The sequence below is a fragment of the Chaetodon trifascialis genome, chromosome 11 (genome assembly GCF_039877785.1).
Source record: "Chaetodon trifascialis isolate fChaTrf1 chromosome 11, fChaTrf1.hap1, whole genome shotgun sequence".
Classification (NCBI taxonomy): Eukaryota; Metazoa; Chordata; class Actinopteri; order Chaetodontiformes; family Chaetodontidae; genus Chaetodon; species Chaetodon trifascialis.
Genome location: NC_092066.1, coordinates 5104516 through 5118114, shown reverse-complemented (window position 1 = coordinate 5118114; position 13599 = coordinate 5104516). Strand labels below are relative to the sequence as shown.

The following is a 13599-nucleotide window of genomic DNA, read 5'->3' as shown; positions in this document are numbered from 1 at the left end:
AGAACCCAAATTGATGCCTTCACATTGTCGTTTTGTCCATTAGTAGTTTGTACAATTAGTACAAACCTCAAAAGTACTAAAAATAAAATCATTAAAATAATTACAAGGAAACGCAGCAGCGTTTGCTGGAACCTGTTTTAACATGAAACGTGACAAGTATCAAAATAATTTCCTCCCTCTGAAACGCAGTGGAGCTGCAGTAGAACGTGGCCTGACAAGACTCGACTGAAAGGTCAGTACTGCAAGTCTGTAGTGAAGAGCAGAGCTGGACTGAGCGACCGTGGTCACACTGGTCTTTACTGTAACCTGAACAGTTCAGCTGGTTTCAGCTCAGCGTGAGGTTAAAGGGCGTCACTGGTCACAGCTGCTGCAGTAATGTGGCGTTTGCATTAGACTGTAGTGATTTCCTGGTTTGGACTGGACTGAAATAAGTGATATTGTGGATACAAGTAGAAAAAAAGTGCACTTTGACGGGGCGACTGGTCTCACTGGTGTGACTGGGTGATGAGTTCAGTAATCAGAGGACCTGTTAGCTCGACATTTTGGGAAAAGTGCTTATTCGCTGTCTTGCTGAGAGTTACAGCAGATGATTGACTCCACTGTCGTCTCTGTGCAGTCAATATGTAGCTATAGCCAGCGGCCGGTTAGCTTAGCTTAGCACAAAGACTGTAAGCGGGGGGAAACCGCTAGCCTGGCTCTGCCTAACAGGACCAGAATCAGCCTACCACCACCTCTAAAGCTCACTCATTAACATGTTTTATGTTGTTAGTTTAATCTGTACAAAGATTAAAGTGTAAAAAAAGGCAGGTTGTGGATTTACAGGCTGCTGGGCTACTGAACATGTTAGCTGGCAAACATTACAGGTGCTGGTAACCTTTAAAAAGAGCCAGGCTAGCTGTTTCCCCCTCTTTGCAGTCTTTGTGCTAAGCTAAGCTAACAGGCTGCTGGCAGTAGCTTCTTCTGTGCAGTACAGATTCGAGAGCGGTGTCAATGCTCTCACCTCGCTCCCTTTGAGAAAGACGTATTTTTCAACATGTCAGACTATTCCTTCAAGACGCTGCTACTGTGGATGCAGAGCGGGTGGAAGAGAACCAGGCATGGACGACACACCTACTCCACCTTGAACTACCTACAAGCATGCTGTTAAGAACTTGGGCATCCGACGGGAAACCTCTAAGGTAAGTCACTGGAGAATATGAATGTTCATGCCTCCTGTCTGACGTTCACAGATAAATGGCAGCTATAATGTAAAGAGGCTGGGGTGAGGCGTCACAGCTTTCTCTCCTGAAAAACAGAAAGATATTGCCAAAGTCCCATCATTAATGAAATGTACTTCAAATTCCCCGTTTCAGCTGTAACGCACTCTTCAGGTCATCGTGCAATGACCTCTGTTTGATGGTGCCGTAGTCGAGTGCGAGCCGAGTCTCGTCCTCTAAGTGCTGTCGTTGTCTTTCCATCATTTCAAGGAAAATTTGTAAAGGAAATTTGATTATTTAGACTCATATCTGGGCTGCTCTACTTGCTTGATTTTCTATGAAAACTATGAACCTGATAATGGACAATGGATGGACAACGGTAATGCTGAGGGATCGTATGTGCAGAGGTTTGCTCTCTGATCCACACTGACTCACATCAACCAACCAGAGATTAGAGACCAACTTGTGTCTGTATGTAAAACCTGCAGAAACCAATATTCAGCTGTGTCACCAGGGCTGGATTTTAAGAAATCTCTGAACTGGCTGGATTTTCAAACAGTACCAGAAGTACCAAACTTACAATTAAAGCTACGGCAAAGTTAGAACATTTAAACCAAAAACAGGAGTGCACAGTAAGATCAGTCGGCTACATCACCTCTCAGTCATATCAAAATACAAAGAGAATTTGTTAATCAATCTAGACATTAGACAGATATTTCTACTTTTAATCTTCTTCTAAGTGTACTGGATCAAACTGTATTTTGGGATAGAGCCTCTTTGTGAGTCCGCTGGTGAGTGCGAAGGTTACTCCTCTGAGAAAAGCACTTGCCGCACGTGTCGCACGTGTACGGTTTCTCTCCCGTGTGAATTCGCTGGTGAATCTCAAGATGGCTGATGCGGTCGAAGCTCTTGCCGCAGAACGGGCAGATGAACCACTTCTCCTTAATGCGGCGGTTGGCTATAGTTTTATGCAACTCGGGGTCGTTTAAGAGAAACAATCTGCTGTCTGGGTTAAAAGCTGATGTGGTTTTAGTTTGCGGCTGTTTGTCTGAGAGGAATCTGATGGACACTCCTCTCTCGGGGTGGTTTATTGCTTCTAAAGGCTGACTCGGCTGAGCTTGGCTGAAAGGCACAGGAGCCCTGGATTTACTTGACGCCCCTTGTCCGTTATTCCTCATAAACCTGTCGGAGTACGGCGTCTCCGCTGAGTTATCAAAAATGTCCAAGGCGTTCTGAATGAGCAGGATTTCCGAGTCCAGATTTTGCGACAGCTGCTTTGGTTCGAAAAAGCAGTCCGAGTCGTCGGCAGCGTCGCTGTCTCCCACCGAAACGGACGACCACTGCTGGTTCTCCTGCTCCTCCATGACCTCAGCGGGTTGGAGGTTCAACTCCATCTCGCGGTGACCTTCCCCATCGTGAACACTGTGATCAGGGTCCACCATCTGCTCCACGATCTGGACGTCGTCCTCGTCTTCCAGCTTGACTATCAAGTCCTCCTCGTCGTCGTCATCCCTGCCGTCACTTTCACAGTGGTCAGGCTTGAGCTGCTCACACTGTTTCTCCTCTGTCTGTGAAGGCGGCGGCGTTCTGTGATTGGCTACGGTGTCCGCCTTCTCTCTGACACTCTGATCAGAAGACAATGTCCGGACTGAATCTATAATCGGCCCTGAAATGACACAGCAGGTGCATTTTTTTAAGCTTCTAGTTTCCTTGAAAAATCTGCTTTTTAAGACAATTTTGCTGTGACTGACACTGTGGCAGTTCAGGTTGTATCTACTGTGATGGTACAGGTGAGTCACATGTTTCTGTTTTCATACAGGTGTAGCAATCACTATTTGTATAAGTGCGGTTTCAAAGCTTTCAAGGCAACACAGAACAAGTTCAGCAGGTACAAAAGAGCCAGAGTGCTGCTGCCTTAGACACCTGCCACAGAAAACTGCACTACAGTCTGCTGCAGATAAACACTCACCAACACACATCACAAGACACTGAGACAAATACAGCACGGCTGCAACTAACATTTATTTTCATTACCAATTATTTTTCCAATGAACAGATTTTTGAAAATAGTGTAACAATAAAGTGAAAATCTTTAGGTTTTGGACTGCTGGTCGAATAAAATAACCAGTGTGAAGTCTGAATTTTATGACATTTGACCACACAAATAATCTATTTAGCGAGAAGCTAATGGTCAAATAACTATTTGCAATAAACAGTTACTAGTTGCAGCCCTAGTCTGGAAGTATATGATGACATGTAACAGAGAAAAGCAGACAATCTTCACATTTGCGAAGCCAGAACCAGAAACTGCCATTTCTGCTTGATAACTTACTCACACTGAGCAACTACTCATTAATCAAAATCAATTAGTGAATTTTCAAAACATGTCGATTCACTTTCCAGAGTATTTGTTTCAGCTCTACAATAAATCCAGCTGCTATGTTGTACATCTCATGTTTACACTGCCCGAGCGATTATATCAACTTTGAACACATATTGTTGATTATCTTTTGTCTCGGAGGCTGCTATTCTTACCATCTCCACTGGGCGGCAGCAGCTTGTTCTGCTGCTCTCTCTTGGAGGAAGATGATGGAGACAGATTTGTAGTCTGAGCCTGAGACCGGACCGTTAACCGCTCGTTTTCCATCAACATCAACTTCCTGTTCAGGGCTTCAATTTCGTTCTCTCTCCGGCGAAGCTCGACCTGTACGAGCGTGAAGCCGTCCTCCCACAGTTTGCTGATTTCTACCACGGCGGCTTTAGCTAGCATCTCCATGATCGAGGTTAACTTGCTCTGGAAAGCCACACAGTTGGCCATGTTGCCCCGGGTCAGCACCTCTGCTAGCTGTAGCAACGCGACGGACGTGAAGCTGGCTTTCAATGTGAGACAAGTCACGCAACGGTTACAGTTTCGTCCGCTGTAGTTTACATGACGGTTGCTGTTTTGGGCTGAAAAACATGGAAGTGTAATACAATAGTAACAGGAAACGGTGGCGGTCATGTGACTGAGGTTATACGGTGTTCGCAGTGGGACCAAATTCATGAAAACAAACCGCACATTGACCGATTCTTTACTGAAGTAAAAGTACTAAACCACACTGTAAAATACTCTGTTATAAGTAAAAGTCCTGCATTGAAAATGTTACTCTATTAAAATATGTGAATATTATCAGGAAAATGTACGTAAGGTATTCAAAGTAAAAGTACTCAGTGCTGTAAAATTTTGAGTGTTTTACTATTATGTGTTATTATGTAATTATTTGTGCATTCATGCAACAGGAGATTTGTATTTTGTAATTCAATATAAGGCTGCAAGACTTTTTCCTTAGACTATTGGTTAACGTCACAATTATTTTCTCCATTGACGGATTTGGTTGATTGTTTGGTTTGTAAAATTTCAAAATGATTAAAAATGAATTAAAATGACCAAAATGAAGTAAAAGGAGTAAATCACATTTGAGAAACTGAAACCATGAAATATTTTTGCATCAACAATGACTTAATAATTATCAAAATAGATTTTTTTTTTGTTGCTAACGTGTTTATTAACCAACTATGCGTCAGCTCTATTTGTAAATATTGTTAGATTTATTTAATCTATAACAGAACAAAATATTATCTAAGCCCTTCATTTGATTTGTATTTGTATACACCCAGTGATAGAATATTTCTCCACTGGCCCTTTGTGATCGCAGCCTGGTCTGATGAAACCGTCACATAATTTCAAGGACAATAAGATGATCCTACAATCACATGTTAAACTGTGGACCTGTTTGACTCTGACAAGACACACAGAGGGAGTGGCTGAGGTGATGTAATCCTGCATTGACACCTGTTCAGGTAGACAAACTTTTCCCCAAAAAGTAGTCTCAAAACTTTCACCGAACACATAACACATGTTTAAAGCAGCTAAGAACACCTATGTGTGGCATTATTTGGTGTTGCTTGAGGCTTGTGTGCTTCCTCGTTTTGTCAACTAGATGGTGCTCTATTTCCATAACAGCATAAAAGCTGAGGTCAAAGCTCCTGCCCTTGCAGGGCAAACTCTATTAATTTAACCCTATTTGGTTGCCTATAGTGCTGTATTGTAAAGATTGTAAGATTATTTGCTAATTGTGTACCTGATTTTGAATGTGAGCATATAAAATACATTTTAAGTCTATACATATCGATGAATCAAATACGTCACATTCCAATAACTTGTTTATTGGCCAATAAACTCCCCAAATATTTGATTGTATTTTAGTCATTCTCAGAAGTTGCAACACTTAACCAGTGGTCATCTGTTAAAGTAATCTGAAAAACTGAAAAAATAATAGGTTAATAAAAAAAGACAATGCCTTCAAGTTCTCCAATTTGTTGCACATCAGAGAGCTTTGGTGAGACATAATAAAGATGGAAACTAACAAAAGCAACAAAGCAATGACTGAATGTTGCCCCTTGATACTCAAAACAGACTACTTTGCAGTCCTAAGGCATGATTGTCGAAGTATTTTTTTTTGCATCTCGTATTTATTGTTCTGATGTGGGCCTATTTATTTTGTTCTCTTTGCTGTTTGGAACGCTTCTGGCTTTCCTTTATTTTCCATCTGTTATATTGCTGTATGCCTCTTGTTTTCTCCTTGTAAATCCCTTTGAACTGCGTTTGTATGAATCGTGCCATACTAATAAACTTGAAAACTCATTTGTGATCAAAACTCATAATTCCTCTCTGTCCCTTGAATTATAAGTAAACTCAAACACCCCGCATCTGAAAAGAAATTGGCTCTTTTTTAAAGTTCACGTTTCACTTTATTTTGAAACGCTTTAGACTTGTACTTTATTTTGTTAGATTTAGTTTCAAATGAACAGTTTGAGAGTTTAACGCACGAGCACACGCGCATAGATTCCTGGCCATTAACTGGCTCATTTGCCTGTCAGTCAAACGTGGGCGGGGTCTGGGGGAGTTCTCGGGTGAGAGCAGAGGCTACGGAGCTGTCAAACAGCATCAATCGTCTGAAATATTATCCCGAGCGGTACAAAAATCGTCGTACTTTGCTCTCCTGTGGAAATAAGAACCACAGAAACAGACTTCTAGTCCGCTTTGACAATTCAGCCTTGGACATTTAAACCGTCGCGACACAAAACTTCCTGTTGTGTGAATCTTAGCTCTTTGCTTGGCTCGAGTTTTGTTGACAAACTAGCCAGTCGGCTAGTCACTAAGCTAGCAGCGTTACCAACTTTGCCGTTTCGCGGCTGATTTGTTGTCGATAAAACACAAACGTGACCCGGGAGGAAGGGCATGAAATGGAACCCGGCATGAACGGCTCTTGCAAATATCTCAGTGAAATAAAATCAGGTAAGTCAGCTCAACTTTTACAAGGAGTAACGTTAAACGCTTGATACTGACTGTGGCTGCTTTGGTTTGTTTACATTTTGTGCTTGACGTTCAGTATCATTTTACCAACAAATAACGTTGATCAAGCCATTTATTTTCCATCTAAACACCGCTGCTTTATATGACTTGCTGCATCAAACTTGGCAGCGCTGACTCATTACCTCTCTATGGTAACCAGATAATGGACAGTTTTTTTTTTAACGGTTCCTGCCCCATGGACTTATTCATTACTTTAAACCCTTGAAGAATGACAGGTATGCAGCGGCTCACGTATCATGGCAGTTTACCTCAGTAGATTGTAGTGAGATAAGAGGCTTCTATTCACTTTTATTGCATGTGACCTTGCTCAAATGTTTGACACAGATTGCTCTTTGTGAACTCTCTATTATCTCAAGGCCAGCAAATGACTAAAGCACAGACAATTATGGAAGGATCAGTTGATGTAGTAAAATCATTATGATTGTCTTATTTTTTCTTCTTTTCTCGTGCAGGTATACATAGACACAGTCTTTCTCTATGAACAAACAACTGTCTCACACACATTCGCACACACCCATTTAATACCTCTTGTCCTTCAGAGACACTCTAAGCCTCGCTGCAACCTATCATTATAACATCACTTAAGTTTTGATTTATTGCTGGCATTTTCTATTAGTCTGTAATCCACCGGGACACAGCTGGAGAGTGTTCAGGCCCCCAACTACTGTTAAAACATGTGGCCTGAGGCTGCTTTGGAGATGTCCCATCTGTTTTGGACTAGCAACAGGCCACATTTTACAGACCAAAAAAAAGGCCTGCTTTTAAAATTCCACCCTTTTCCATGCATAGTCCCTTTGCTGTGGTGTTTTAAATGCAGGCTCTTTGGATATGTAGGCAACAGGGAGTAGTTTGGAAACAAATATAGTAATGAACTATCGTGGCCACTATAAACTGCATCAAAAGGATTTCCAGCAGCATCGTTCACTGAGGGTCATCATGGTATAATGTATATTTTAATGGTATAAAGTTGCTCTATAGCATGTGGCTAGGGATGTCTTCTCTGTAGTTGAGCTGTTTGTTGATGGGATGATGCTAGATGATGTGTGTTTTTAATGTTTACAGCAGAAGTGGGTGTAAAGTCCTTGTGGTGGTCAGTGCTGCTTTAGGCTGGGAAAATCATCCTGAATGAATGTTAATTTTTACCCCCTCGAAGTATCTTGTAAACTGACATAAATTTAGTGTTTTTATTTGTTTGCATCATTTTCATGACTGAAATTCAAGCAAGTGTGGGAAGTTTGTGTTTAGTCAGTATGGGCTGATTTGACCACTGGTGTGGGTGTGTGGACACTCTGCTGCGAGCTGTTTTGAATCAAGGGTGAATTTATATCTTACTTGGTGACCTATTCTCGTCTGCTCGCATATGACATAGATGAAATGTGTGTCTCTGTTACGCTCTCAGATGGAAAAGCTACTGAAATGTGAAAAGAAAGCCTCAGCCTGGTACTTGTGGCTTGCATTTTTCTTGGCACACTTTTATTTCTGCCGTACCATTTCAACAAGGCAGAAAACGAGGTGTCATTGGAGAGAAAAAAGAAAGAGGAGGATGAAAAGCCTTTTAAGGATGTGGCTGGGACAGAGAATGATGTCAGAAATCGTCCAGTAGGTCTACAGTATCTCTCTAGGAGTCCAGTGTCTGTGACGTAATGCTAACGGACCAAGGCAGAATCTGGCTGTGGCATCTCAGTGCTGTTTTTAGGACCTGATCTTATGAGACCTCTTGGCCGAAGATTGACTTTTGTGTTTCTGCTTTGGTTTGATGTACATTGGTTAAATCAGCGTTCCTTGAACTTGTTGCCACTGTTCCTCCCCCATTCACTAGAATTCATTTTCACAAGACTGTATTATATTAGACCACTATATCTCTGATTGCACCTGACATAGATGACTGCAGTGTGTTAGTGCTGAATGTGAGAACAGAAATGTCAAAGTCCACAATGCCAGGCTTTGTAGTATAAAAAGTGGTAGTGTGACCTCTGTTACTCATTTTATGATATGCATTAAATAAATGTGAGACACAGGAATTTAAAGGAAAATATACAGTAGTCATTGTCATTTCATTTGAAAAGCACTTCAAGTTACATTTTTGTGTAAGCTACGGACAGATTTTTAGTTTAAAACATTAAAAGACCCTGCGTCTACATTGCTTTGTATGGCAAAGTGCGTGGGCACTGATAGGGACTTCATGATGCATTGTGCCCCTCATAAACTCTGAAATCTGTACTCAAATGGCCACGAAGGTTGTTTAAAAATGTTTATCTTTTTTTTGTTTTCCTTTGCTGAAACTTACTTAGGCCTACATCTGTCGTTTTGTCACACATTTTACCGTTTTGCAGCTTCTGCGATTTGGATATTTGCCATAATGTACTATATTGTGATTTATGATATAGTACATTATCTCCAAAATTAATTTAGCAACAGTTAGTAGATAAATTATTGGTGCAGTTGTCCTTGCTACCTGTTGGTCACCTGCCTATCAGGATCTTCAGAGCTTTTTGATTCTTTTTGAAGGTCAGTTCACTTCATTTAGTCTTAATCTGAATTAAAGGCTGGTTCCTTCATTATTACATTCAACAGTTGTGCATAAGAAGCTCAATAGTGGGATGTGATTACTGAGTGCAGAACGTACTCCTTTGAATGTCTTTCAAGAGAAAAATAGCTGCAAGGATATTTTTCTCTCCTGTCTCAGTGAAAAGGAATGTGTTTTTCAATATAGTGTTCCTCCACTTTTCTTTCAAAGTATTGGAAAAGATATTCATAACCAGACTCGACATGTCTTATCAGCTGAAGATATCTCTCTCCTGAATAAGTATTCTTCAAAGTTAGATATGAAGGCCACATTGTTTACTAGTGTAAAAAAGACCTTTAGCCACAGACTTGCTTTCCTGTTACCCTTTGTACCCTGCTGATTTTGTTTTGGATGGCAGAAAGGTCCAGGACCTGAGCTATTCCTTGGCTAATCTCCCATAATTGGACAATCGGCCCCTATTACAGCCATTACATTTGGGCCTGTTGAGCAATACTGGCTTGTCTCATCCGTTGTAAGACAAGGCACAGTCTACAACTACAGCTGGTGCTATTAAATAGCCAAACCATTCAGGAAAGCATAGCATGGCAGGTTTTTTCTAGAGTGGAGGTGAATGTGATTGTAATATATTAAATGTCGACTCTGTTCTTTTCTGTGACGATAGGTCACAAAAAGTGCATCTTTTGATGCTTAACTATGAATCTATGAATAAACCCCCTGCTGTCATACTCTTAATATGAAACCACAGATGTGACCCTTTATTCATTTTTCTCTTTGCTCTCTCTAGGTCTCCATGGGCTCACCATACATCCATCAAACATGTGAAAACCTGGTCATCCTGGTGGACTCCCCAGTTACAAGCAGTGGGGAACTGGACTCCTTAACACAATTTTAAAGTGAAGTCTATGTGTGACGTGCTTTCCCCCAGGACACAAGCTGAGTAAATCCTGCGCTGCCGTGGAAGCCATTAAAACGATCTAGTCCCCTTGTCATGTGGATGCATTACAGAAAAAGGCTCATATTACCCTCACTGGTATCACCATCTTTTACATTACCATGGACCGGAATAAACGCAACTCCATTGCTGGGTTTCCTACACGTCCAGATGAGGACAGAGATGGTATTGGAGGGATAGGGGTCGGCGAGATGGGCATGAACCCGCCTTCACAGGTCAGTCTTTGCTTTTCATGCATTTCACATATGCAGAGCACGCATTAGGAGCTCGGAAAGTGTTGATATTTGTTGTGTTTCCAGTCATCAGTCATGCATGCTACACAAAGTAACTGAAATTATTAATCTACTGTCACATTGAAAGAGTTTATCAAGATTTTGTGTCGATTTACTAATCGATTGAACAGTGAATTGCATCAGCTCTGTGAATGAGGAAGCAGTAATTGACACACTTGATCCAGGTTTTACTGAAGAGTTATTGACACAAGCACAGAAACCGGCCTGCAAACCCAGGAAGCTCAGTTTGGGTATGGGATATTTGGGATTAATCGTTCATTGTCCAAACATTTCGCACTTTTTTTCCTGCCCATTCTGGCTCTTCTGTGCAAATTACAGCATGCCAATGCTGTTGACCGATTGAGTTTACACTGGAATTCATGTTTTTGGAAGATTTTGGGGGTTGAGGGGTTTACAGGGTTGCCTGGAGACTGCAGCGTGCACTTCTTTCTTCTGTCAGGTCTGAGAATATCCAGTCACCGAGTCTCAGCCCCACTTAAAGGCAACATCTACCTCTATCTCATTTTTCTTCATAGAATAAGCAAGCTGTAGCAGCGGTCCTGCAGCATGCCCTTCACATTAAGACTTCACCTTAACCTGTTGATACCAGTCTGCTCCTGTCTTCTCCAGGTGGGCAGGGTGTGGCCATCATCCTACAGAGCCCTCATCAGTGCCTTCTCCTGTCTTACACGCCTTGATGACTTCACCTGCGAATGGATCGGATCTGGATTCTTCTCTGATGTCTTCAAGGTGGGTCAAAAATCTCTCCTGTTTCCTGGGCTTCCTGTCTGTCTTTGAGTATTTCCTTCCTTGCTTTACTTTGTCCTCCGCCCCTCTCCATCCATTTGTTTTGTTCATCCATCCATCCAGGGAGGTTTATGATAGGTCACAGTCTCTCAGATCACACACACACACATCATTTGACCTCAGAATTGATCTTTTCCCCTGGTATGTGACAAGAGTCATGCTATTGCCTTTTGTGTGATAATCAAGTTTAGAATATCATCACCTTGCTGTGCATGGCCCACGCGGCATATGATGATACTGTAAAATCCAGAGTAATTTTCCATTTGGTTTGGTCTTGTATGCTTGGTGGAACAAAGGCTGATCTACACACTGGTCTTCTCTGGACATTTTTAGGTCACGTTATACTGCAGTCACTTCAAAGACATCACTTCACCACGGGGCTGTTAACCCTGTCACTTTGTTCCCTCCTCCTCCAGGCATGTGAATGGGAGTCACACAAGCACAACTGGCGTTATCAGTTAGTTAGTTAGTTAGTTAGTCTTTGTGAAGTGAAAAACCATCAGCAGAGAAATTTTAATTCCCTTATCTCTTCATGATGGTTGTATTAACAAGGCCGCCATGACTGTGTGAATTTTTGGCATGGCTCAGATTGGTTTAGAGAAGCGGTGTGAAAGGAGTAGTAAATAACCACGGCCTTGATAGGCTGATAGCATTTCATTTGAAGTTGTTTTGCTGCTGATCAGAGGAACCGTGTTTTCTGTGTATTTATCAGTGGCTTTTTGTTCATGAGTGTCGCAGCTGTGTACATGCAAAACTGACCTTGTCATGGAAAGGCTCAACACGCCGGATAGAGTTAGCAAGCACGGGGGAGGTGTTGTGGTCTTTTATGTGTACATGAAGGGGAATAATCTGATTAATTAAAGTAATGGCCTCGAAGGTTTTGAATAACACTAAGACAGGCTCAGTTGTGTGTCAGATTGTTTTGTCATGGAGTGTGACTGGAATTGACAGTAGCACACTACAATAAGTCCTCAACTGCTCATCTGTGTTTCTAAGTGAACTGATTTGAAATTCAGCGTCCTTTGTGTCCCTCTGTCAGTTTACAGCTTGGTGGGCTGATCGATGAAGCTGTTGACGGTGTCTGACAGCTGTTGGTGATATTTGATATTTTTGTCATATGTTAATTGATTGTAATCAGCCATGTTAAGCCCATATAAAGTCGTTTATCTATCGAGCCCATTGTGCTCTGGGTATGCCAGCTGTCAAAAACACCCAGTTGTGGGCGATGTAAACACTAGAGCTTATTCATAACGCACAGTGCTGAAAATGAGCAAACACAAACCACTACAGATAAACAGCCAGCAGTTTCAATTAATGATATCCACATTTACAGCATGTGTCAGCGAGTGAGACGAGAATGATCGCTTTGGATCCATCACTTTCCTATATGAAAATTGCTTTTAGACTTCTGTATGTTGTTGGAACTGAGGTGAAAAGTAGTTGTCTAAATACTGCCCACAACTTTCTGCCAGTTACATTCTCCTCTGTCCATAGATATTAAAACATTATAAGGCTATAAACCATTATTCTATAGGCCACTGTAAACGCTGTCTGATGCACATTATACAAAACGCTTCATCAAACTATAGCAAGCAATGAATCAAACCATTGTAAGTCGAGCATATCTGGTCTAAATTAAGTGGCGTTTGCTGATGTTAGTGTTGCTCTGCTTAAACCTCCATGTGGACTACGCAGTGCTATTAATTAAGAAGGTGGAGGCTAATAGTTGGATCGTGGCTCTGTAATGGCTCTTAGTCAGTATTAATTAATTGAAGTCAGAAGTGAGGGGCAAAACTGTAGATAAGCAGCTTTGACCATGTCTGTCTTTTTCTTTCTTCATCTAAATCTAGGGTGGACCCCTTAAGTACACATCGTGACCTTTTTAGACAAATTCGGCTCTAATAAACGTTGAGACAAGATTTAAACTTCCAACATGCGTAATCAACACTTTCTCATGGACCATGCTTCCTGTGTGCCGTTACTGCCTAGTCTGTCATTGAGTAATGGAAATATCTGTTAATACTTTTTTTTGCAGGGAGAGAGAGAGAGAGAGAGAAAAGGAAGTAGAGCAGAATCATGTAAAGCGTCCAGGAGAATGGCAGATAGAGATAGGAACAAAAAGGCGGTGAAATTAATGGTGGTAGAGGTTGAGGGTAAAAGGAGGAGGAACCAGCAGGGAAACAGCTTTTGATGGTGGAGAGCTGGGCTGGCAAGACCGTTGAAGGAGATGAAAAATGGGGGTTGAAAGGCAGTTTTAGGAGTTTATGGAGTATATGGGACTGGGGGTCAGATAATGGGTGCAGAGGAGATGAAGAGGAGCCGTGGAGAGGAAAGTGATTTAGAGGTTGTCCTGAGCTTGAGTTAGAGAGAGGAGATAAAATGGGATAAAAGGTTTAGAGGACAAGGACACTGAAGGTATGATCTCCAAA

The 13599-nt window shown here is 41.7% G+C and overlaps 2 protein-coding genes across 2 annotated transcripts in view; one reads left to right on the top strand and one right to left on the bottom strand.

Moving 5' to 3' along the window:
- Positions 1-1717: 1717 nt before the first annotated feature.
- On the bottom strand, positions 1718-4241 carry LOC139338602 (uncharacterized). The gene is made up of 2 exons (XM_070973772.1): positions 3732-4241; positions 1718-2862 (listed from the first exon to the last, which is right to left on the bottom strand). The coding sequence occupies exons 1-2, from the start codon at positions 4237-4239 to the stop codon at positions 1946-1948; spliced, it is 1425 nt and encodes a 474-aa protein (XP_070829873.1). The 5' UTR covers positions 4240-4241; the 3' UTR covers positions 1718-1945.
- A 1881-nt stretch (positions 4242-6122) lies between these two features.
- Positions 6123-13599, top strand: part of tesk2 (testis associated actin remodelling kinase 2) — a 29304-nt gene continuing 21827 nt past the window's right edge. The window contains exons 1-3 of the mRNA XM_070973764.1: positions 6123-6534; positions 9924-10306; positions 10994-11113. Of these exons, the coding sequence (XP_070829865.1) occupies positions 10193-10306; positions 10994-11113 (234 nt within the window). The 5' untranslated portion in view covers positions 6123-6534; positions 9924-10192. The remainder of the gene's footprint in view (positions 6535-9923; positions 10307-10993; positions 11114-13599) is intronic.

What these genes read in the sequence shown, in the direction of transcription:
- LOC139338602 (XM_070973772.1), bottom strand. Translation starts at nt 4,239, where the DNA reads ATGAATTTGGTCCCACTGCGAACACCGTATAACCTCAGTCACATGACC. An exon ending in GCTGCCGCCCAGTGGAGATG is followed by an intron (nt 2,863 to 3,731) that starts GTAAGAATAGCA and finishes GTGTCATTTCAG; the next exon opens with GGCCGATTATAGATTCAGTC.